Source organism: Myxine glutinosa, chromosome 1, assembly GCF_964187855.1.
Source record: "Myxine glutinosa chromosome 1, kmMyxGlut1.1, whole genome shotgun sequence".
Lineage (NCBI taxonomy): Eukaryota > Metazoa > Chordata > Myxini > Myxiniformes > Myxinidae > Myxine > Myxine glutinosa.
Genome location: NC_136261.1, coordinates 335,359,216 through 335,386,805, shown reverse-complemented (window position 1 = coordinate 335,386,805; position 27,590 = coordinate 335,359,216). Strand labels below are relative to the sequence as shown.

The 27,590-nt window shown below is 38.7% G+C and overlaps 1 protein-coding gene across 3 annotated transcripts in view; it reads left to right on the top strand.

Moving 5' to 3' along the window:
• The window catches only part of LOC137412292 (protocadherin 18), a 108,297-nt gene extending 81,089 nt beyond the window's left edge, over positions 1-27,208 (top strand). For all 3 annotated transcript variants that reach the window (XM_078769785.1, XM_068097559.2, XM_068097565.2), the window contains 3 exons: positions 12,649-12,734; positions 23,118-23,374; positions 24,369-27,208. In XM_078769785.1, coding sequence (XP_078625911.1) covers positions 12,649-12,734; positions 23,118-23,374; positions 24,369-25,183 — 1,158 coding nt within the window. In that variant the 3' untranslated portion in view covers positions 25,184-27,208. The remainder of the gene's footprint in view (positions 1-12,648; positions 12,735-23,117; positions 23,375-24,368) is intronic.
• Positions 27,209-27,590: the final 382 nt, after the last annotated feature.

Below are 27,590 nucleotides of genomic sequence, written 5' to 3'. Positions count from 1 at the left end.
AAAACAAAAAATACCGTATTTGACAAAGGACTTGCTCACTACTGTGCCGAAATTTCAGCTTCCTAGCTCAAAGGATGGCTGAGATATCGCCCGGACAACCAAGAAAGCAAGAAAACAAGAAACCAGAGTGAAAACTGAGTACTCTCTTTCAGCGTGCGTCACTGCCGAGCCCCCTTTGGTGCCCGGCAATGACGATTTGCAATGCCTGGAGATGGCATAGGAAAGGAGCGGTGTACAACAAGTACACATACATTCAAAGTACACCGCCCCATGCCAAATAATTAAATATGCTGCAGCGCGGCATTGCCGGGGCGCCTCCGGCGCCCGGCAATACCGCAGTGCAGCTCATTGAGGCTGCATTGGGAGGGAGAGGTGTACACTAATTGATTGATTAATTGTATAATTAAAATCAATAAAAGATTATCACAAAATATTTTCATAATCAATTGGCTAATCGCATAACTAAACCACTAGTGCTTCATCTGAAGATGTATCTTTTAGAAATTTAATTAAATAAGTCATTTATAAAAAATTAAATAATTAATTGATTACTCAATAAATAATTAATCGATTAATCAATAAATAATTAATAGATTAAATGATTAATCAATAAATCAAAAATATCCTTCATAGCCACATCACTTGGTCACTCATGTCCAAATATTAGCTTCCCAGCTCAAAAGATGCCTGAGATATTGGCCAAATGAGAAAGAAAATAAATACATGATTAATAATGAAAAAAAAAAAAAAATCATAAAAAAATTAAATTATTAATCAATTTGGTCAGAGAACACATAAACTACCACTATTTCATCAGAATCTGTAATTAAAAAAAAAAAAATTTTTTTGTCATTAATCGAATAATTAAATAATTAATCGATTAATTGATTAATTAATAAATCAAAAATATCCTTTGCAGCCAAATCACCTGGTCATTGGCATGTCCAAATATCAGCTTCCTAACTCAAAAGGTGCCTGAGTTAATAATGGTCAGAAGAGAAATGAAATTTAATTAATTAAATAAGTACTTAATTAAACGCTAATAATTAAATAACTCCTCAATTAATTGATTATTCAAAAAACAAAAAATACCGTATTTGACAAAGGACTTGCTCACTACTGTGCCGAAATTTCAGCTTCCTAGCTCAAAGGATGGCTGAGATATCGCCCGGACAACCAAGAAAGCAAGAAAACAAGAAACCAGAGTGAAAACTGAGTACTCTCTTTCAGCGTGCGTCACTGCCGAGCCCCCTTTGGTGCCCGGCAATGACGATTTGCAATGCCTGGAGATGGCATAGGAAAGGAGCGGTGTACAACAAGTACACATACATTCAAAGTACACCGCCCCATGCCAAATAATTAAATATGCTGCAGCGCGGCATTGCCGGGGCGCCTCCGGCGCCCGGCAATACCGCAGTGCAGCTCATTGAGGCTGCATTGGGAGGGAGAGGTGTACACTAATTGATTGATTAATTGTATAATTAAAATCAATAAAAGATTATCACAAAATATTTTCATAATCAATTGGCTAATCGCATAACTAAACCAGTAGTGCTTCATCCAAAGATGTATCTTTTAGAAATTTAATTAAATAAGTCATTTATAAAAAATTAAATAATTAATTGATTACTCAATAAATAATTAATCGATTAATCAATAAATACTTAATAGATGAAATGATTAATCAATAAATCAAAAATATCCTTGATAGCCACATCACTTGGTCACTCATGTCCAAATATTAGCTTCCCAGCTCAAAAGGTGCCTGAGATATTGGCCAAATGAGAAAGAAAATAAATAAATGATTAATAATGAAAATAAATAAATAATAATCATAAAAAAATTAAATTATTAATCAATTTGGTCAGAGAACACATAAACTACCACTATTTCATCAGAATCTGTAACTTAAAAAAAAAAAAATTTTTTGTCATTAATCGAATAATTAAATAATTAATCGATTAATTGATTAATTAATAAATCAAAAATATCCTTTGCAGCCAAATCACCTGGTCATTGGCATGTCCAAATATCAGCTTCCTAACTCAAAAGGTGCCTGAGTTAATAATGGTCAGAAGATAAATGAAATTTAATTAATTAAATAAGTACTTAATTAAACGCTAATAATTAAATAACTCCTCAATTAATTGATTATTCAAAAAACAAAAAATACCGTATTTGACAAAGGACTTGCTCACTACTGTGCCGAAATTTCAGCTTCCTAGCTCAAAGGATGGCTGAGATATCGTCCGGACAACCAAGAAAGAAAGAAAACAAGTACACATACATTCAAAGTACACCGCCCCATGCCAAATAATTAAATATGCTGCAGCGCGGCATTGCCGAGGCGCCTCCGGCGCCCGGCAATACCGCAGTGCAGCTCATTGAGGCTGCATTGGGAGGGAGAGGTGTACACTAATTGATTGATTAATTGTATAATTAAAATCAATAAAAGATTATCACAAAATATTTTCATAATCAATTGGCTAATCGCATAACTAAACCAGTAGTGCTTCATCCGAAGATGTATCTTTTAGAAATTTAATTAAATAAGTCATTTATAAAAAATTAAATAATTAATTGATTACTCAATAAATAATTAATCGATTAATCAATAAATACTTAATAGATGAAATGATTAATCAATAAATCAAAAATATCCTTGATAGCCACATCACTTGGTCACTCATGTCCAAATATTAGCTTCCCAGCTCAAAAGGTGCCTGAGATATTGGCCAAATGAGAAAGAAAATAAATAAATGATTAATAATGAAAATAAATAAATAATAATCATAAAAAAATTAAATTATTAATCAATTTGGTCAGAGAACACATAAACTACCACTATTTCATCAGAATCTGTAACTTAAAAAAAAAAAATTTTTTTGTCATTAATCGAATAATTAAATAATTAATCGATTAATTGATTAATTAATAAATCAAAAATATCCTTTGCAGCCAAATCACCTGGTCATTGGCATGTCCAAATATCAGCTTCCTAACTCAAAAGGTGCCTGAGTTAATAATGGTCAGAAGAGAAATGAAATTTAATTAATTAAATAAGTACTTAATTAAACGCTAATAATTAAATAACTCCTCAATTAATTGATTATTCAAAAAACAAAAAATACCGTATTTGACAAAGGACTTGCTCACTACTGTGCCGAAATTTCAGCTTCCTAGCTCAAAGGATGGCTGAGATATCGCCCGGACAACCAAGAAAGCAAGAAAACAAGAAACCAGAGTGAAAACTGAGTACTCTCTTTCAGCGTGCGTCACTGCCGAGCCCCCTTTGGTGCCCGGCAATGACGATTTGCAATGCCTGGAGATGGCATTGGAAAGGAGCGGTGTACAACAAGTACAGAAACATTCAAAGTACACCGCCCCATGCCAAATAATTAAATATGCTGCAGCGCGGCATTGCCGGGGCGCCTCCGGCACCCGGCAATACCGCAGTGCAGCTCATTGAGGCTGCATTGGGAGGGAGAGGTGTACACTAATTGATTGATTAATTGTATAATTAAAATCAATAAAAGATTATCACAAAATATTTTCATAATCAATTGGCTAATCGCATAACTAAACCAGTAGTGCTTCATCCGAAGATGTATCTTTTAGAAATTTAATTAAATAAGTCATTTATAAAAAATTAAATAATTGATTACTCAATAAATAATTAATCGATTAATCAATAAATACTTAATAGATGAAATGATTAATCAATAAATCAAAAATATCCTTGATAGCCACATCACTTGGTCACTCATGTCCAAATATTAGCTTCCCAGCTCAAAAGGTGCCTGAGATATTGGCCAAATGAGAAAGAAAATAAATAAATGATTAATAATGAAAATAAATAAATAACAAGTACACATACATTCAAAGTACACCGCCCCATGCCAAATAATTAAATATGCTGCAGCGCGGCATTGCCGGGGCGCCTCCGGCGCCCGGCAATACCGCAGTGCAGCTCATTGAGGCTGCATTGGGAGGGAGAGGTGTACACTAATTGATTGATTAATTGTATAATTAAAATCAATAAAAGATTATCACAAAATATTTTCATAATCAATTGGCTAATCGCATAACTAAACCACTAGTGCTTCATCTGAAGATGTATCTTTTAGAAATTTAATTAAATAAGTCATTTATAAAAAATTAAATAATTAATTGATTACTCAATAAATAATTAATCGATTAATCAATAAATAATTAATAGATTAAATGATTAATCAATAAATCAAAAATATCCTTCATAGCCACATCACTTGGTCACTCATGTCCAAATATTAGCTTCCCAGCTCAAAAGATGCCTGAGATATTGGCCAAATGAGAAAGAAAATAAATACATGATTAATAATGAAAAAAAAAAAAAAATCATAAAAAAATTAAATTATTAATCAATTTGGTCAGAGAACACATAAACTACCACTATTTCATCAGAATCTGTAATTAAAAAAAAAAAAATTTTTTTGTCATTAATCGAATAATTAAATAATTAATCGATTAATTGATTAATTAATAAATCAAAAATATCCTTTGCAGCCAAATCACCTGGTCATTGGCATGTCCAAATATCAGCTTCCTAACTCAAAAGGTGCCTGAGTTAATAATGGTCAGAAGAGAAATGAAATTTAATTAATTAAATAAGTACTTAATTAAACGCTAATAATTAAATAACTCCTCAATTAATTGATTATTCAAAAAACAAAAAATACCGTATTTGACAAAGGACTTGCTCACTACTGTGCCGAAATTTCAGCTTCCTAGCTCAAAGGATGGCTGAGATATCGCCCGGACAACCAAGAAAGCAAGAAAACAAGAAACCAGAGTGAAAACTGAGTACTCTCTTTCAGCGTGCGTCACTGCCGAGCCCCCTTTGGTGCCCGGCAATGACGATTTGCAATGCCTGGAGATGGCATAGGAAAGGAGCGGTGTACAATAATCATAAAAAAATTAAATTATTAATCAATTTGGTCAGAGAACACATAAACTACCACTATTTCATCAGAATCTGTAACTTAAAAAAAAAAAAATTTTTGGTCATTAATCAAATAATTAAATAATTAATCGATTAATTGATTAATTAATACATCAAAAATATCCTTTGCAGCCAAATCACCCGGTCATTGGCATGTCCAAATATCAGCTTCCTAACTCAAAAGGTGCTTGAGTTAATAATGGTCAGAAGAGAAATGAAATTTAATTAATTAAATAAGTACTTAATTAAACGCTAATAATTAAATAACTCCTCAATTAATTGATTATTCAAAAAACAAAAAATACCGTATTTGACAAAGGACTTGCTCACTACTGTGCCGAAATTTCAGCTTCCTAGCTCAAAGGATGGCTGAGATATCGTCCGGACAACCAAGAAAGAAAGAAAACAAGAAATCAACCAGAGTGAAAACTGAGTACTCTCTTTCAGCGTGCGTCACTGCCGAGCCCCCTTCGGTGCCCAGCAATGACGATTTGCAATGCCTGGAGATGGCATAGGAAAGGTGCGGTGTACAACAAGAAAACAACCAGAGTGAAAACTGAGTACTCTCTTTCAGCGTGCGTCACTGCCGAGCCCCCTTCGGTGCCCAGCAATGACGATTTGCAATGCCTGGAGATGGCATAGGAAAGGTGCGGTGTACAACAAGAAAACAACCAGAGTGAAAACTGAGTACTCTCTTTCAGCGTGCGTCACTGCCGAGCCCCCTTCGGTGCCCAGCAATGACGATTTGCAATGCCTGGAGATGGCATAGGAAAGGTGCGGTGTACAACAAGTACACATATATTCAAAGTTCAAATTCATAATACATTCAAAGTACACCGCCCCATGCCAAATAATTAAATATGCTGCAGTGCAGCTCATTGAGGCTGCATTGGGAGGGAGAGGTGTACACTAATTGATTGATTAATTGTATAATTAAAATCAATAAAAGATTATCACAAAATATTTTCATAATCAATTGGCTAATCGCATAACTAAACCACTAGTGCTTCATCCGAAGATGTATCTTTTAGAAATTTAATTAAATAAGTCATTTATAAAAAATTAAATAATTAATTGATTACTCAATAAATAATTAATCGATTAATCAATAAATAATCAACAGATGAAATGATTAATCAATAAATCAAAAATATCCTTGATAGCCACATCACTTGGTCACTCATGTCCAAATATTAGCTTCCCAGCTCAAAAGGTGCCTGAGATATTGGCCAAATGAGAAAGAAAATAAAGAAATGATTTATAATGAAAATAAATAAATAATAATCATAAAAAAATTAAATTATTAATCAATTTGGTCAAAGAACACATAAACTACCACTATTTCATCAGAATCTGTAACTTTAAAAAAAATAAATTTTTGGGTCATTAATCGAATAATTAAATAATTAATCGATTAATTGATTAATTAATAAATCAAAAATATCCTTTGCAGCCAAATCACCTGGTCATTGGCATGTCCAAATATCAGCTTCCTAACTCAAAAGGTGCCTGAGTTAATGGTCAGAAGAGAAAGGAAATTTGATTAATTAAATAAGTACTTAATTAATCGCTAATAATGAAATAACTCCTCAATTTATTGATTAATCAAAAAAAAAAATACCGTTTTTGACAAAGGACTTGCTCACTATTGTGCCGAAATTTCAGCTTCCTAGCTCAAAGGATGGCTGAGATATCGCCCAGACAACCAAACAAACAAGAAAGCAAGAAAACAAGAAAACAAGAAAACAAACAAACAAACAACCAGAGTGAAAACTGAGTACTCTCTTTCAGCGTGCGTCACTGCCGAGCCCCCTTCGGTGCCCAGCAATGACGATTTGCAATGCCTGGAGATGGCATAGGAAAGGAGCAGTGTACAACAACCAGAGTGAAAACTGAGTACTCACTTTCAGTGTGCGTCACTGCCGAGCCCCCTTTGGTGCCTGGCAATGACGTTATGCAGCACCTGGGGATGGCATAGGAAAGGTGCGGTATACAACAAGAAAACAAGAAAGCAAGAAAACAACCAGAGTGAAAACTGAGTACTCCCTTTCAGTGTGCGTCACTGCCGAACCCCCTTCGGTGCCCGGCAATGACGTTATGCAGCGCCTGGAGATGGCATAGGAAAGGTGCGGTGTACAAGAAGAAAACAAGAAAGCAAACAAACAGACAAACAAATGAAGTGAAAACTGAGTACTCCCTTTCAGTGTGCATCCAAAGAGGACCCGGCAATGACGTCATGCAGCACCTGGAGATGGAATAGGAAAGGAGCAGTGTACAATAGCGAATCTTCATGAGTAATACATTTTGCATAATACCAGTAATAGAAAAAAAAATTACAAGCAAAAAAACAGTATAGTATTGCGATGGCCGCATGAGCAGACAACTCCGAACCTGGTGTCTATAAAAATACCACGTGCTCATTCGACAACATTCACCTCTGGTCGAGTCTTTGTACCCAAAGTCAGTTCACCATACCAGCGAGATGAATGAAGTTGATAGGGAATTGTTCCAGCGATTACGTGGTGGCTGCCTAATTGGCTGAGTGAAGCAACGCCGTGTGCCGCTCTCCGTGGGCTACTATTATCATCTGTAATCTCAGACCAATCGCCCTGGAAGTGCTATCCCAGATCAAACCTAAGCACGATAAGTCAGGTTTAATTAATTTATTAAACAGGCAACCAAGCGAAAGAGCAGGAAATGTTTGGGGGAATTACGAGGGAGAAAATCAGTGAGAAATGGCAGGAATATTAAAACACAGAAATGGTGGTAAAATTCAAAGAAAGGCATTGCCAGCAATTCAAGGACATTCACAAGCACATATTTTCATTTTCCCATTACCACTACATGAACATACCCACCTCAGACAACATAGAACAATGACTTGACACCTTTACAATACATGGATCCAGAATCCCAAAGATAAACACAGATATACACAAAGAATTAAGTTAAGCACCCCCCCCCCGTTTTTTTACAACCTCGCACATTACAAGTTTGTTGTCGTCAAAACAGTGTAATATACCCATGATATTGCTATATTTTCCGGAGAAGTGATATTATGGTCACATAAAAACATAACAATCATGCCGTTTTCAATATTTTATTCTGAATAATTTAAGGTGAAATTTTTTGGGAATTTTAGGCATATTTTCACCTCAATTTAAGTATGGAGCTATAGGTCCATCACGGACAGTGTGGATGACGTTTATGTTTTCTAACGTACAGTCATTGTTCTGAGAAGACCTCTAGCGATCTTTGCGTCAATAACGTGTGTAGGACCCACGTGATCGGATCACTGACTCAACCCTACGTCTCATAGACCCTGTAAGCCGTCGTATGCGTTGCTGTGGCAGGTTGTTCCATTCCCGATGTAATGCACGTTCCAATTCATCCAGATTGGCTATTGGAGGGACCATCTTCGCAATTTGTCGTCCCAACATGTCCCAAACGTGCTCGAGGGGGTTCAACCTGCCACAGCAACGCATACGACGGCTTACAGGGTCTATGAGACGTAGGGCTGAGTCAGTGATCCGATCACGTGGGTCCTACACACGTTATTGACGCAAAGATCGCTAGAGGTCTTCTCAGAACAATGACTGTACGTTTGAAAACATAAACGTCATCCACACTGTCCGTGATGGACCTATAGCTCCATACTTAAATTGAGGTGAAAATATGCCTAAAATTCCCAAAAGATTTCACCTTAAATTATTCAGAATAAAATATTGAAAACGGCATGATTGTTATGTTTTTATGTGACCATAATATCACTTCTCCAGAAAATATAGCAATATCATGGGTATATTACACTGTTTTGACGACAACAAACTTGTAATGTGCGAGGTTGTAAAAAAACGGGGGGGGTGCTTAACTTAATTCTTTGTGTATAGATTGGGTGTAAAGGTGATAAGGCAGTGGGTGTGAAAGAGAAAACCTCTACATGCCCCGGTCGCACCTTCAATTAGTTTGTACATTTTCTGTCAATGTAAATCTGATTTTGAATAAAAAAAAATGCTAATTAAAAAAACAAAAATTTTGATTATTTTTTTCCTTAAAATTGAGATAGCATAAAAACTTGACCTGATTGAGCGAAATGAGATACATTTCTAAATTCAGCATGCAACAAGCATATAAGAACCGTTGAGAAAACCTAGACCTCTGAAATGACGCAGACCAGTGTATAATCTGTCAAGGTTATTGGCCCATTGTTTGATGTTTCAGTTCGCCTCCATCTTGTGGCCCTGTCCTCCCTTCGCTTGTGGAAGCTCGGGGGGCATGTTCATGCTCCTGGTGGCAAGGGGAAGCTCGGGAGGCCCGTTGACCCAACGTGGTAACTGGCGTGGCTCCGGCAAATGTCGTTCTGACTTGAGGGGGTGTGGTGTTCCAGAAGCAATGTAGAAATGGTATGCTGAAAGCCTGCCAGGTCCGCGAGGGTGTCAGTAAATGTAAAAGCCATTGGGAGAAAGAAGAAGAGGAAGAAGAAGCATCTGTGCAAAAGTGCGCGTGTGGAAAATCAAACGGGTGATGTGTGAGGTGTGGAGGAATAAATGAAAGCGAATGGGAGAAAGATAAAGTCAGGATAATAAAAGAGAGAGAGAGAGGCCCCGCTGATGTCGAGCGGACCGCACAGACGACCTGCCAAGGCAAAGAGCTCAGATGTAAAGAAACCAGACTGCTCACACGCTGAACAGGCCAACTGCCCTGAACTGCCCAGTGTGTTTCGTTTTTTATTTGCTCTATCCCCTCTTCCAAGCTCAGGCTGGTACAAGGCATTCCCAGCATTTGTTGGACCACCGTAGATTGCTTCACTCCTGCTGTGGTCGCACCGGATTGGCGGAGCCGCGTTCGTCCCTGTGCGGAAGGATTAGGCAGTCGGAGAACAGAAAAAGTCTTTTGTTTGCGAGGTGTTTCAGAAAAGTAAAGGCAGAGAGAGAGTGAAAAGAGCAGAACTTATGCTAACTCACACTCGCTACACACATTTATCCCATGTATACACTGCAACTTCATTGTTAAACAAAATACTAATATATAACTGACTTTAACTTTATGTGTGTGTGATTTTATCTGTCCGAGAGGGGCACAACATCTTCTTTCGGGCTCATACCATCATAGTACATTTAGAAGGGAAATAGTTTAGCTTTATATAATACTAGCTGAATGCACCCGGCGTTGCCCGGGTTCTTTTGGAATAAATTTAATCTTCTGTACATAGGTCTGACACGAGCCCAATATCAGTTAGTGCTCAACGATTCCTTGTTCTTTCTTCTGTCGGGCCCTGACTCACGTGGAGTGATGCGTAAGTTTACTCAGCGGAGTTTGACTACATGGCCGCGGCTGCATTTCGTTCATTTACTACTATAATTCAGCTTTCACTCGCGGCCGTAGAAGATTGACTACTATAATTCAGCTCAGCTTTTAATTGCGAAATGGGCCCAGCCAGGCCGAGGTAGCCTCCACCGGCCTCGCCACCGAGCCTATAACTTTCCCGGGGCCCGTCCTGACATTTTTTTGTTTCAGAGGTTTCCTCTTATCTTTCACCGTTCAGGAGATTAGCGTGTGCAGACAAACAAACAAAAACTTTCTTTTATATATATAGATAGAAGAAGAAGAAGATAGATAGATGGATAAAAATATATAACAACTAGAACGCCACTCAGTAGAGCGCATACTCCCGCCGTGGGTTTAGTTGGAATAATACGTTTTGTTTAACATCCCCTCTCCCCAAAACAATAAATGAAAAAGAAAGTAAGCCCTAACTGTCAGATAATTTATTTTGATATATCTCGGAATTAGAGGAGAAAAACATCATTTAAGAATAAGAATAAAAGCTTTAATGCAGTAAAACAGAAAACATCTTTCCCAAAAAAATTTCTAAAAAAAATTACTGGATCCGGTATAATATCCTGAGCTTCACCAAAAACTAATCAATTTTTCCTTATCCCAAGGGCAATCATCTCACCAACTTTCATCCAAATCCGTTCAGAACTTTTCCAGATATCTTGTTCACAAACACACGAACACATGAACATACGAACACACACACACACACGGATGGACAAAATCGAATGCATTACTCCCTGGCGGGAGTAATAAACCTGAAAATCCCAGAGCCAGAACCAGAATTATTTATTTGGTCTGGGAAGCCCATGCGAGGTTTCTTCTTCTTCAGCCAATCACAACCCTGGGTGAATATGCGATCTTTTTTTAAAAAGTTGGAATTTTGCCAAATCTGTTTTATTCGTTTGTTAATATACCTCAGCCATTGACAAATCTGGAACTAAGTCTTTATAAGTTCATCAAATACTGACACCGCAAATGACATTCGCTGAGCTAAATGTTGATATCTCTTCTGAGGTAAAAAAAAACAAAACAAAAAAAACACTTTTAAAGCATTATGCGTATCAAACGATACATTTTATTAAACGGGAAACCTAATACACACTTTGGTGGTTTTAAAATGATAGAATATGTCTTTATTAGAGAGAAAAAAAAATGAACATTGAAGACGACGCTGCTAAAAAAAAAATACACCGCTCTAACGCATAACCATGAGTTTAAACTACATTTACAACAAATATGAAAACTATTTTCATATCACAATGTTAAATATAGAATATATAGAAGATAATGTTAAAAAAAAAATGAGCCCTATCTTCCAATGGTAAAAAAATCCTTCAAAAAATTCCTGGATCGGGAATAATATCATGAACTTCACCAAAAACTAATCAATTCTTCCTTATCCCAAGGGCAATCATCCCACCAACTTTCATCCAAATCCGTTCAGAACTTTTCCAGATATCTTGTTCACAAACACACGAACACACACACACACACACACGGACACGAGTGAATGCATTATTTCCTGGCGGGAGTAATAACATAATAATAATAATAATAATAATAATAATAATAATGATAATAATAATAATAATAATATAGATGTAACGTAAAAGGGCCAAAGTTGAATAAGTATAGGATGCAGTCAGAATGAACTTTGCCCACATTTTTTGTGCAGCATTAACAAACAGGTAAATTGTAGATTATACTTAAATTAAACGAGGACTAATTCTGAAAATGTTGGTCCCATTAAAAAAAAAAATCAGGAAAGAATATTTGGGAAATTTAGTAAAAAAGCAAGTGAGTTGGCACATAATGTTTTGCCAAAAGTACATCAAAGTTGTCTTTTCTTTCATTTCTGTTGACTGCTTTTGACATATGCATGTGGTACTTGGTACTTGCTTGGGAGTCTCAAAGTTATGCGTTTCTGTTCATGTTGTTTCCGATGACTCCCAAATAAGCGATGAAACTGGTTCAGCGGCTGAGGGGTAGAGTGTAGCATTGGGATTCTCATGTATGTACGACCTGTGAATGTCCTTCAGCTGCAGAGGAACTTGGGTAGAGTTTGAAACGGCAAAAGGCATACCTTAGTGTAGCTTTTCATGGAGGATTTATGCAACTTATTTGGCGAGAATAACATGGGAGGAGTCATTATATACATAAACATATATTTACATATATATATATATATATATATATATATATATATATATATATATATATATATATATATATATATATGTATATCAGAGAGAGAGAGAGAGAGAGAGAGAGAGAGAGAGCTACAAAGACAGAAACATTACGATTATGTTAATGTCACACTGTCACAGGTATCACAACTACTGGTGCTGCTTCGACAAGGAGGATGCCAGCCGAGACCGTGCTTCCGTGGAAACAAGTATGCCAGAGGAACCAGGTACCATAATTTCAAGTTCTAGAATTGTGTTTTTATCTTATCAATTAATACCATATAATTGACTCGGGGTCTTCCTGCCATTGTTTCTGTCACTTCCTCCTTAATAACAACTGTTGAACTGTCTTCTCTATGCAAAAAGTTTCTCATGTTGAGCAAGGCCAATTAAAATTACACAAGTCTTTTACATCTTTGTTATTGATGAAGATAAAAATTCTACTGCATGCATATTGCATATCAAAACTTGGAAGTATTTGAAAGGTTAATAGTTTTTGGCACTGGCAAGTTGAATAAACTGCATAATTCAATATGGTAAAAGACGTGTATATTTTGAAGTCGTTTGAAACAAATAAATTTTGAAAAGTTAATTCCTGTTGCAAAATAAAACTCACCAATAAAACACTCAATAAAACGCTCACACACATAAACATAATTTACAGTCACGTGAAAAAGTAAGTACACCCCATGTAATGTTTTGACTTTTTCAACATATTTCAACATACAGCTATTTGATCTTCATTTCAACAATATTGATAGATAAAGGTGATATAATATAACAAATATCATGAAACATTTACATTTTGTAGTCCATTGTATAATTTAAATAAACATAAATGCAAATTTCGCATGTGGAAAAAGTAAGTACACCCTTGGCTCTAATAGGTGGTATTGCCCCCTTTGGCAGAAACAACCTCAAGTAGGCATTTCTTGTAACTGTCTACCAGTCTCTGACATCGACTGGGAGAAATTTTTGCCCAGTCCTCCATGCAGAATTCTTTCAGCTGTGCGATGTTTGAGGGGTTTCTTGCATGCACAGCTCGTTTCAAATCCCCCCACAACAACTCGATGGGATTTACATCCGGGCTTTGACTTGGCCATTCCAGAACCCTCCATTTCTTTCTTTTCAGCCATTCCTTGGTGGATTTACGGGTATGTTTAGGGTCATTGTCATATTGCAAGGTCCACCTTCGGTTGAGCTTCAACTTTCCGACAGATGGCCTTACATTATCCTCAAGCACCCTCTGGTACAAGGAAGAATTCATCGTGGATTCCATGATGGTGAGCTGCCCAGGCCCTGATGCAGAAAAGCTGCCCCAAACCATAATATTTCCACCACCATGCTTTACAGTTCGTATCAGGTTATTGTGGTCAAATGCTGTCTTTGGTTTTCGCCAAACATGTCTTCTGGTACTGTGGCCAAATAGCTCTACCTTTGAATCATCTGTCCAGAGCACATTGTTCCAGAAATGCTGGTCTTTGCCTCGGTGTTCATTGGCAAACTTTAGTCTTGCCCTGATGTTCTTTCTGGACAACAAAGGTTTACTCCTGGCACACCTCCCATGTAGATCAAATTTGTGCAGCCTCTTTCTAATGGTAGACTCGTGCACTTTGACATCAACAGTGGCAAGACCTACCTGTAGGTCCCGTGATGACATTCTGGGGGTTCTTGGAGACTTCTTTCAACATCTTGCGGTCTGCTCTCGGGCTGAACTTGCTGGGGCGGCCTGGCCTGAACAAGTTGGCAGTTGTTTGGAATCTTCTCCACTTGTAGATGCTCTTCTGGACAGTCGAATGATTGATTTCAAATTGTTTGGAGATCTTTTTAAATCCCTTCCCAGACTCGTACGCATCTATAACCTTCTTTCTGAAGGCCTCAGAGCGCTCTTTTGATCTAAGCATGGTGACGCCGCACACTTCAATAACAAAGAGCAAACCAAACGAAATGTCTGAGGTTTAAATAAGACAGGTTCCTCCAAGATCCTCTCTAACGATGTTCTAATCGTTTGCACCTGAGCTGGTGCACCTGATTCTAATTTTAGGTATTTGAAGAAGTAAATAAATGTAGGGGTGTACTTACTTTTTCCACATGCGAAATTTGCATTTATGTTTATTTAAATTATACAATGGACTACAAAATGTAAATGTTTCATGATATTTGTTATATTATATCACCTTTATCTATCAATATTGTTGAAATGAAGATCAAATAGCTGTATGTTGAAATATGTTGAAAAAGTCAAAACTTTACATGGGGTGTCCTTACTTTTTCACGTGACTGTACGTGTGTGTGTGTGTGTGTGTGTGTGTGTGTGTGTGTGTACGTGTGTGTACGTGTGTGTGTACAGGGTGAATCAAAAGTAGCGCCCGATTTGTTTTTTCGGCTATCAGATTCTTTCTGGGATGTCATGTTGTTAATAATTGTCTTGCAGATTATTCATTTTCTTAATTTATTTATTTTTATTTTTGTTTTGCATGTTATTGCGGGGAGTTTGGAAAGTTACTGAATTTGCACCAAATTGAACCATGAATTACCTTTCAATGAATCAACGCATTGCAGCCGTGAAACATTACTACAAATGTAATGAACAACCAACGATGGCGGCACGGTGTTTGGCACAGGAATTCGATATTAACCCACCCCAGGGAAGAAACATACGATTGATTGTCGAGAAATTTGAAGCAACAGCGTCTGTAGCCACTGCAAAGAAGTCCGGTTGTCCGAAAACGGCAACGAATGTAGCTAAGGCTGAAGAAGCCATCAGGAGACTGGAACAAGGTCCGCAAAAGTCAACTCGCCGTTTATCTGCAGAGTTGGAAGTGAGCCAATCAAGTGTTATCCGTATCCTTCACCAGAAAAACTGGAAACCTTACATTCCACGCTTACTGCATGCCCTTCATGATGGAGATGACGACCGCCATCTTCAATTTTGCGAAGAGTTCTTAGCTAAACTTGACGAAGAGGACACAATGCTAGACAACATCTGGTGGTCAGATGAGGCATGTTTTAAGCTTAACGGCACAATTAACAGACACAATTGTGTCTACTGGGCTGCGGAGAACCCAAGAGTGACAGATGAGAGACGAGGTAAATTTACCTGGCGTGACAGTTTGGGCAGCCATATCTCCATTTGGGATAATTGGACCCTTTTTCTTTGAAGGATCTGTCACTTCAGAAATTTACCTGGATATGCTGCAAACCTTCTTTTGGCCCAGGGTCCAAGATCAGGACTGTTATTTCCAGCAACATGGAGCTCCACCTCATTATGGACGTCATGTTCGTCAATGGCTTGATGAAAACTTTCCTGGAAAGTGGATTGGCCGCTGCGGTCCGATCGAGTGGCCGGCACACTCCCCAGACCTTACACCTCCAGATTTATTTCTTTGGGGGCTCTTGAAAGACCTTGTTTATCATGAAAAGCCTCGTACCATTCAGGAATTGAAGGCTCAAATCACTGCAAAGTTTGAGGAAATTAATATCAAACTCTGCAAGCGTGTGTGCCACTCTGTGCCTGCTCGGCTGCAATTGTGCATCGATCACGAGGGAGGGCACTTTGAAAATTGCAAGTATAACAGCTTGGTACACTTCCGTAATAATTTCCCCCCGAATAAATGGTTAGATAAACATGTCATTCATTTATTTCTACCTTCTTGTACACTGTAATACAAATGGCAAACAAACAATCAACTGACAGAAATATATATATATATATATATATATATATATATATATATATATATATATATATATATATATATATATATATATATATACAGACTTGGCATTTAATATGGAATATTTTTTTTGGGGGGGTGAACTTACTTTTCAAGATGTCTTAGAACCAAAAGTTCATTGGAATTATGTTGAAATTATTCTAGATTTTGTTAATGTGACCTTTAAAAGAAACAAAAACCACATTTGACATTTCGAAACAAATAAATTGATCCTTGAAAGTGATGTAAACTGATATCGAACTCAATTCACGGACAGTACTGTGTTAAACTTCTGTACGTTTTCCAGAAGTTTCTCTTTATTTTGCATGTTAGCCAAAATTTTTTTTAACAAAAACAAAGTTAAATTACGACTGGGATTACGGACAGTAAAATTACAGTTCAGTACTTCGTGTAACCCCCACGAGCATTCAGGAGAGCACGTGCACGTTGAGGCATGCTGTTCACGAGATTTGCCAAGGTTTGGACAGGAATCGCTTGCCATGCAGTGACAATAGCCTGCTGCAATTCACGCACAGAGGTCGGCTGCTGGTCCAAGTGGTCGATTTGACGCGTTAATTCTGCCCACAAGTTCTCTATCGGATTCATATCCGGGGACATAGCAGGCCACTCCATATGCTCTACACCACGGTCAGCAAGAAAGTGTTGGATCATGTGAGCACGATGAGGCCGGGCATTGTCATCTTGGAAGACAAAGTTTCCTCGAAAGGCTGCACGAGCAAATGGAAGCAATGTTTCTTCCAGAATGGCCCTGTACTTGAACTGGTTCAGGTTTCCATTCAGAACAACCAGGTCAGTTTTGCCCCCTGCATGAAAAGCAGCTCAAACGGTCACCCCACCACCTCCAGCTTGGACTCTTGGCACTATACAATCTTTGTTGTAGGCTTCATGCACTTGTCTGCGCACTCGGACGCGGCCATCTTGACGATAGACCAGAAATCTAGACTCGTCACTGAAGATCACGTGATTCCAGTGTCCTGGCTGCCATTGACGGTGCTCCCTGGCCCACTGCAATCGGCACTGGCAGTGTTGTCTGGTCAGGCGTGGCTTTCTCAGGGGACGCCTGGCACGATAGCCTGCTTAAACCAGTCGTTGGTTGACTAGCCTTCTGGATACAGGCACATTTGTCAGTTGCTGCCACTCAGCCATAGCCGATTAGCTGACTTGGTACGGCCATTGCGGACTAACCGGTGCAGCTGGCGATCATCCCTCCTTGTGGTTCTGCGGGGACGTCCTGGCCTCGGTATTGGAGTAGGGACACCCCTCTGAGCATTTCGTTTCAGGATCTTTGACACCTGACCTTGAGTGATGCCATACTGCCGAGCAATAGCACGCTGTTTCATTCCGTAATTTCGTAAAGCCACCACTCCATGACAAACAGCATTGTCGAGTTGACGGACCATCTCCAGAGGAAGCGGCAATAACTTTTGGAGACGTGCAGCAGTTGTTTTCCACTAATACAGAACGCAACAACCCTTGTATACCTGACTGTGAAGCCAATCATCAAATGCACCTGTCCGTACATTTTGCCATGCCACCTGTGATATAATCCTGTTGTTGACTTCTTGCTGTGACAGACAATCAGTGACATGATTCTTTTAACAAATAAATCACCAAAGTGTAAAAGAAACTCACCAGATTGATATACTGAGTTAAGAAAGTAAACCCAAGTCAAGAAAAAAAAAATATTCCATATTAAATGCCAAGTCTGTATATATATATATATATATATATATATATATATATATATATATATATATATATATATATATATATATATATATATATATATATATACATACATACATAAACAGAAATTGGGCGCTACTTTTGACTCACCCTGTATATTTCTTATATATATATATATACATACAGTCACGTGAAAAAGTAAGTACACCCCATGTAAAGTTTTGACTTTTTCAACATATTTCAACATACAGCTATTTGATCTTCATTTCAACAATATTGATAGATAAAGGTGATATAATATAACAAATATCATGAAACATTTACATTTTGTAGTCCATTGCATAATTTAAATAAACATACATGCAAATTTTGCATGTGGAAAAAGTAAGTAAACCTCTACATTTATCACTACTTCAAATACCTAAAATTAGAATCAGGTGTACCAGCTCAGGTGCAAATGATTAGAACATCGTTAGAGAGGATCTTGGAGGAACCTGTCTTATTTAAACCTCAGACATTTAGTTTGGTTTGCTCTTTGTTGTTGAAGCGTGCGGCGTCACCATGCCTTGATCAAAAGAGCTCTCTGAGGCCTTCAGAAAGAAGGTTATAAATGCCTACGAGTCTGGGAAGGGATTTAAAAAGATCTCCAAACAATTTGAAATCAATTATTCGACTGTCAACAGAACATCGACTGTCAACATCGACAGAAGATCATCTGCAAGTGGCGAAGATTCCAAACAACTGCCAACTTGTTCAGGCCAGGCCGCCCCAGCAATTCAGCCCGAGAGCAGACCACAAGATGCTGAAAGGAGTCTCTAAGAACCCCAGAATGTCATCACGGGACCTACAGGTAGCTCTTGCCACTGTTGATGTCAAAGTGCACGAGTCTACCATTAGAAAGAGGCTGCACAAATTTGATCTACATGGGAGTTGTTCCAGGAGGAAACCTTTGTTGTCTAGAAAGAACATCAGGGCAAGACTAAAGTTTGCTAATGAACACCTAGACAAAGACCTGCACTTCTGGAAAAAAGTGCTCTGGACAGATGAGTCAAAGGTAGAGCTATTTGGACACAGTACCAGAAGACATGTTTGGCGAAAACCAGACAGCATTTGACCACAATAACCTGATACCAACTGTAAAGCATGGTGGTGGAAATATTATGATTTGGGGCAGCTTTTCTGCATCAGGGCCTGGGCAGCTCACCATCATAGAATACACTATGAATTCTTCATTGTACCAGAGGGTGCTTCAGGATAATGTGAGGCCATCTGTCAGAAAGTTGAAGCTCAACCGAAGGTGGACCTTGCAACATGACAATGACCCTAAACATACCAGTAAATCCACCAAGGAATGGCTGAAAAGAAAGAAATGGAGGGTTCTGGAATGGCCAAGTCAAAGCCCGGATCTAAATCCCATCGAGATGTTGTGGGAGAATTTGAAACGAGCTGTGCATGTAAGAAATCCCTCAAACATCGCACAGCTGAAATAATTCTGAATGGAGGAGTGGGCAAAAATTTCTCCCAGTCAATGTCAGAGACTGGTAGACAGTTAAAAGAAACGCCTACTTGAGGTTGTTTCTGCCAAAGGGGGCAATACCACCTATTAGCACCGAGGGTGTACTTACTTTTTACACATGCGAAATTTGTATTTATGTTTATTTAAATTATACAATGGACTACAAAATGTAAATGTTTCATGATATTTGTTATATTATATCACCTTTATCTATCAATATTGTTGAAATGAAGATCAAATAGCTGTATGTTGAAATATGTTGAAAAAGTCAAAACTTTACATGGGTGGTACTTACTTTTTCAAGTGACTGTATGTATATATATATATATCTATATATATATATCTATATATATATATATCTATATATATATATATATATATATATATATATATATATATATATATATATGTATATATATAGTACCTTGTTTTTTTCTTTTGGTCCTTCCCATTTTTATATGGGGTCACCACAATGGTGGTTGATCACCCTTCTCCATCTCCTCCTGTGAGTTGCCCATTCTTATTCAAATCCCACAACTTCTAAATTTCTCACAACTGCATCCTTTCATCTGGTTTTCAACCTTCTTTTTCTCCTTCCCGTAAATCCCACCTCCATCATTTGCCTCACCACATACTCTTTCTCTCTCGTCATTACATGACCAAAGCAATTCAATCTCTTCTCGGCTGCTTTCTTTAATGCTTCCACAATCGTCACTGACCCTCTGATATACTGGCTCCCAATCTTGTCCTTTGTTGTCACTCCACACATCCATCTTAGCATCCACATCTCATTTACATCCAGTTTCTGTTCATCTTTCGTTGATATACTGTATATATACAGTGCCCTCCATAAGTATTGGAACAGTGAAGTCAAATTTGTTTTTATTGCTGTATACTCAAGAAATTTGGATTTGAGATCAAAATATGAATATGAGTTAAGAGTACAGAAGGTCATCTTATATTTATTGATATTTGTATGTATATATGTTTCACCATTTTAGATCAATAGCACTTTTTATGTTCAGTTCCCCCATTTTAAATAAGCATTAGTATTGAAACAGATTTACTAAGGTAAATTAAAGTAGTATCATAGTATTTGGTTGCATATCCCTTGCATGCAATAACTACATCGAACGTGTGACCCATCGACATCACCAAACTCTTGGTATCTTCCTTTGAGATGTTTTACCAAGCCTTTACTGCAGCTATTTTCAGTTTTGATTGTTTTGAGGGGTTTCTGACTTTAATATCCTCTTCAGCAAGTGATGTTCATGTATGTTCAATTGTTCTATTGCATGTTCTATTGGATTTAAATCAGGAGATTGAGTTGGCCAGTCTAAAACTTTCCATTTTTCTCCCTGATGAACTACTTGGTTGCATTGGCCGTGTGTTTTGGTTATTGTCTTCCTGCATGGTGAAGCGCTGCCCAATGAGTTTGGAGGTATTTTCTTGTACAAATGTTTCTGTACACTTCCAAATTCATTCTGCTGCTGCCATCATTAGTTTCATCATCAATAAAGATGCGTGAGCCAGTTTCAGCAGCAGCATTGCAAGCCCAAGCCATGACACTACCTCCACCATACTTCACAGAAGAGGTCGTATGCTTTGGATCATATGCAGTTCCTTCCTTTGTCCACACTTTCCTCTTTCCATCACTTTGGCAAAGGATTATATTGATGTCATCTGTCCATAAAACTTTGTTCCAGAACTCACTGGCTCACCTCTGAACCCCTTGGCAAATTCTAATCTGGCCGTTATATTTTGGGTGCTGATGAGAGGTTTGCATCTTGCAGTTTAGCCTTTGTAATTCTGCTTTCGAAGTCTTTTGTGAACAGTAGATTGTGATGCTTTCACCCCTGAACCCTGGAGGTTGTTGGTGATGTCACTGACAGTTGTTTTAGGGTTTTTCTTCACAGTTATGATGATCTTTCTGTCATCAACTGCGGTTGCTTTCCTTGGCTGCCCTGGGAGTTGTCTATTCCTAAGTACACTTGTGTGTGTTTTTTTTCAAGATATTCCAAATTGTTGTATTTGCTATGCCTAATTTTGTGCTATGGTTCTCATTGAATTCTTCTGTTCTTTCAGCTTCCAAATTGCTTGCTTTTCTTTCATAGACAGTTCTCTGGTCTTCATGTTGGTTTATGTCTACTGACTCCAAAGGCAGACTTTCAAGGGAAAAGCAAAAGCTAAAACCAAGACTGGACATTCACAACTCTTTTAGACGTGAACAATCAATGCAACAAGAAACAAGAAACACCTGCCAATCATTTGTTCCAATACTTATGCTTACCTAAAATGGGGGAACTGAACATTAAAAATGCTATTGATCTGCAATGGTAAAACATACATGCATAAAAATATCAATAAATAAAAGATGACCTTCTGTACTCTAGCCTCATTTTTTCGTCCCTGATGTATGTAACATACATAAGTGCAATGTCTTGGACTATTCAGAGTATCTCATTTGATCATTTTGAATGTGCCCCTCATAGTGATTAATATAGGATGATTAAACTTTCCGGATCCTTTCTTTCCAAAAAATTTGTGTTGAAAAAGTTTGATTAGAGAATATATCTCCATTGTAACTGATATAACAATTGGACACATTTAATTCCCCTCCACCGTGCTGGTAAGGGATCTTGGGACATTATCTTGGAGGATTGCTGCTATGGTCGGGATATATGATAATAATAATAAATTCAACACAATTCACTTGGAAGCTAGGGTTGATAAAATGTAGCAAGTGATGACATCTTAATGTTTTCACTTTGAATGCATTCTCTCTCTCTCTCTCTCTCTCTCTCTCTCTCTCTCTCTCTCTCTCTCTCTCTCTCTCTCTCACCCTCGCCCTCGCCCTCTCCCTCTCCCTCTCCCTCTCCCTCTCCCTCTCTCTCTCTATACTGAGACAGTATACTGAGATGCAAAGAAGAAACTGTAGATACAGTATACTGAGAGGGCCCTCGCCCTCTCAGTATACTGTATCTACCTCCATCTCCACAGCAAGCATGATTATTTATTACAAAGTAGTACCAGACTCGGAGGTGTAATAGTTAGAGCATTCACTCCGAGTCTGGGAGGTTAGTAGTTCAAACCCTCGCCGAGTCATACCAAAGACGTTAAAATGTCACGTTTCTTCTTTGCTTGATGTTGAGCATTCAAAAGGAAAAGAGCATGGACAGTCTCCATCGGTTGGCATCCATGGGGGGGGGGGGGGGGGGGGGGAGGGGGGGAGGAAATTCCTCCTGAGGAAATGGCCCGCTGAGTGTGGCGAGAAAAGAGGCGCCATTGTTATGACGTCATTGGTACTGGTACCCAGAATATCCCCGGAAGTGACGTCAGTGACCGCACTTCCCCAAATCTCAGTGGTTGTGTTTGGTGTTTGTCTCGTGTTTGTGTGTCGTGTGTGTGGTTTGTGTGCGGTTTGTCCACGCTATTACGAGCCTTAGACCTTGTATAAAGAAGTAGTAATTTGGTTTCCAATTTAAAAACTTGCTGTTGGCCTGGTTTGGAGAAATATTTTATTGCCAAAACACTTAAATGGCAAATGTTTACCAACTGATAGAAACAATGCATACTGATGTTTTTGAGAGAAATTAGTCGTTGTGTTCTCTCTCCTCTCCGATCAGCACTCATAATCGATCTAACTTGGACACTTGTTTGTTCTATTCTAGGCCCAGTGTGGATCTAGAACATGGCAGCTTGAAAGATAGTGGTAGAGGAGAGAGTGATGGAGGAGATGGAGACTGGGGTGGTGGAGGGAGAAGTGGCCTGGAAAGAGGATGGGGTTCTGGATGGGTTGCTGGAAGAATGGAAGGAGGATGGATGGCAGGCCGACCAATGGGCAGAGGGGCAGCCAGCACAAATGAGGAATGTGGCCTTGTAGAAGGAGCTTTGCTACTTCGTGAGGCCTTTCTCAAGGATTGTCAGAGTAAGTACCATTCAATTTCGGGTATTTGAGTTATTTAAGGGATTTCAATGTTTAGGCTCCGTGGGAGGGGGATTTTACATTCATCACATGTAGGACAATGACACTGTAGTTTACATGCATTACAAGATCAATTAACAAAGGACAAATCAACATGGAACATACATGTAGTGGACAATAAAAATGGAAACACCAATGTAAAGTAACTTAATAGGGCATTGGGTCACAACGTGTGGCCAGTACGGCCTGTATGCGCCGTGGCACAGAGTCCACCAGCATCTGGAATTCTGCAGAAGGAATGCGGCACCATTATTAGACGAGAAAGTCAATCATCTCACACCTGTTTGATGGAGGTGGAAAACACCGTCTCATGCGTCTTTCCAGAATATCCCATAAATGCTTGATTGAATTCAGATCTGGTGACTGAGAAGGCCGTGACATACGGATAACATCAGTGTCATGCTCATCAAACCATTGGGGGCATTAGGGGGGTCACATGTGCTCTGTGGATGGGGGCATTGGTAGGTCTCCTCCTGCGGCCATGCTGGACATAGCTATAGGCAACCAGGCCTGTGCAGCATTTTTATACATGACCCTAAGCATGCTGGGATGTTATTTGCTTAATGAACACATGGGCCACAACTGTGTGGAAACTGTTGCTTGGTGTCCCTCATTTGCCCAGCTGTTTCCATTTTCTGTCCACTACTTGTATATGAGACTTGTACTTGGGATTCGGCCATCATGAGTATAGTGGTTTCAAAGGGAACACAACTTTTTGCATGCCTGACATCTTATCTTGATAAGGTTTATTAATTAACCACAATCAGGCAATTATGGTTTGTTTTAGTTCTGGATAGGAAAATAATATGACAGGAATATTGAGGGATGTGATGTTCCTGAATGAATGTTTACAAGATGTTTTAAGGGATAATGATCGTGAGCTAAGGCCTGAATTATTCCAAGTAATCTGTTTGTCTTCCCCCACCTTTTCTGCCAGCTGCCTTCCGAGAAGTTGATGGTCCCCAAGTCTCTTCTCCATCTTCTCTGTCAGTTCCTCCTGTTCCTCCCACCTTCTCTACCTTTGGAAAGTTCCGTGGAGGCGGTAGTGAAAGGGGTCAATTTTACATGGAGTCCTTTGCAGCTCCTTTGCAGATTGCATCTTCCTCTTCCTATAAACCAATCCCACCTTCTTCTTCATCACAATGTGTCCTATCTCCCCTTTCTTCCTGCTTTCATCAATCGCCTTCATCATGTTCTCCATTATCTTCTCCCACACGTAGGACTCTTTCTCCTCTTCCTTCCTCTTCTTTGTCCCTTAGTTGTTCTCCACTCTTGCTTTCGTCGACTTCATCTCCCCTTCTTCCGATTCCCTCATGTTCCCCATCAGTTAAGTGCAGACCTGCAATCAAAATCGAGACAGAGAGGAGCAGATTAAATGAGAGACGTGATGGGAGAGAGATTGACGGCAGAATGGAGAGAGAGCTGAAACAAAATGTGGAGGTTGAAGGACAAGGAGATGAAAAGAATGGTGTAGAGAATGGACGAGAAACTCGGGATGTAAGGGGGAGAAATATTGAAACTGCAAATAAGGTGGAAAAACGGAAAAACATTGACAAGATATTCAGGGAAGATGGAGGTGATAAAGGCAGCAGAAAGGAAACTGATGAAGGTTTGGGGGGATTTAGAGGGAGAGAAGAAGAGGGCTTTGACCATGTTCTTTCACTTCTGGGAGAGTCAGCACAGAGTGGATCTCTTTGGCTTGACCCAGAGGAGATGGTGGCTGAAGTTACCAGGCTACTGCTGCAGAGGTAACCTTGGAAGAACTTGACTTTTTTTGTCATGGAAGCTCAGTCTTGCCAAGGGGCTGAATTTCTGAGGACGTAGGATTGAAAATGTTGGAAACCTGGAGTTGCAAGAGTGGGGAGGATAGAACGGCACCGAGTTGAGAGTTTCAGAAATGGATTCCTGTGAAACTGATAATAGCAAATTTGGTGATGTCGATTTCATAAATTGTCATCAAGAAGAAAAAGAGCTACGGTGTCGGAACATTAGCTTGGGTTTCTGGGAGAGGTGACTGAACACTAACTTTGTACAAAAAGCATTATGATAATCTGTAGCGAGCACATTAACCATATTTTGATACATGTGTGTTTGAGTGTGCGTGCATGTGTTTTAGCCTGAATCATCATTTACAGCAATCCTTTAAGTTATATTATGCTTTGGAGTAGGCATTACTGTACATTAGATGAATTGTGAGGAACAGCCATGAAAAAACGAGCGTGTGTGTGTGTGTGTGTTATTCCATATAAAAATGGAGTAATAAAAGAATTGGTGAATTTTTAAAGGCCAAACAATGCAAATGAAACTAGAATGAAGTCGATGGCGCTCCATCGCAAATTAACACGCTTCCCACCGAAAACAGAGTTGAAAGATGGCAAAGAGTTCCAACAGTAAGCATCAAATTTTGAGTCTGAAAAATCTTTTGTTTTGACCCTTGTGACCAAGTCCGCAGAATCTGGGGCTTCAACGAGGCGTCAAATCCCCCCAAACAACGTCACGTATTTCATGTGTTCCGCAATGTTGATTGCGTACACAAAGTTTCCGTTTTATATATGTTTACAAATCTGCCTGTAATTGCATTTGGTTTTTTTGGTATATGACCTTTTGACCCTGCCTCAGGGCCCCAGGGGGCGGAGCCAAAAATGATACTGCTCTCACCCACTTCTTGTCATATGATGATCATAACTACCAAGTTTGGTGAATTTCTGTAGGAGGTGATAGCGTGATGGAGGGACGGACAGACAGACGGACGGACGGACGGGGCCGATTACAATATCTCCATGTTTTTTTCAAAAATCTTGGGGATAACAAACATGCAACGGTTATTGAAAAACGAAATCAACAGCCTGAAATACACAATAGTCATCTATGCAATTTAAATGTGAAGCTAAAAATCTTTTTTTTTTAAAGTTCTATCTTGGAATATCAATTGCTCAGAGAACGAACATATCCAAACAAACTACTTCATGTTGCACATTTATGTGGCTACAGACCAAAATGACTTTCTCCATGACTGACAAACACTAGTGGAGATGGATTCATTCCATGCTGGGTTGCCTCAATTGGAGATGATGAACACGGGGCTAATGTTACGTTTGATGATCAATGAAGATTCACTTTAGTTTGTGCATTTGGAGAATGGTACATTCCTGGCATCACATGGAATGTACATCTAATGGTACATTCCTGGCATACTCTTATTTTATGATCACGATATTGGCTGATGGGGTTACCAGGTATGCCAAACACTGATTTAGTCAAACATGTCTTGTAAATTGGCAAAACTTTGAATTATCCATCAGATTTTCATGCCATTTTCAAAACGCTAATGTCCCCAGATTATCATTTCAAGATGGCGATGCAAGTTTCCATCAGACCAATAATTTGAGGCACATTCTGTGCAGGCCTATTAGCCGAGCGTTGCTGTTGTGCTGTGCGCTGACGTGTTATCAGACCTCTCCTGTTTGAATGTTTTTGAAACATCCATTGAAGACTCATCCATCATCATGAAGTTGCAGCAAATGATGGGAGATCAAGCAGCCTCTACTGGTGGAGCAATGGCACCGAATCTCTTCGGACACAGTCCACCGTCTCATCCGCAGCATAATAGATCGTGTATAAAGTTGACAGGGTCCAACACACTCTTAAAGTGAGTGAAAGAGTCTACTTTTGGTGTTTGACCCTTATGGCAAATGTCTTTAGCATTTCCTTGTTTTCCAAATACTCACTTATCATGTATCAGTACATTATTTATGATTAATAAAAGAAATAATGAAATCCAATGTGTTTGTGAATACTGAATGTGAATACAATATCCTAGCTTAATACAAAATCCTTAATTTGTTTTGTTTGTAGCCTTTGCGATTGCTATACCATGTCTCAAAATATATTTGTTGTATCCTCCTGAAATTAAAGTTTTTATTTAGGTTATATGTCAATTCTGGTATTTAAGCTCTTCTTCTATTAACTGTATCTAATAATTTACTCTTCTATATACAAATCCATATTTACCTCCGCCACCGAATGTGGACCGAGGTTATGTTTTCACCCCTGTTTGTTTATTACTTGCCGGAAAAGATTCCGGCAAGTATGTTGATCTGTTCGTTACTTGCCGGAAAAAATTTTCCGGCAAGTATGTTGATCTGTTCGTTTGTTTGTT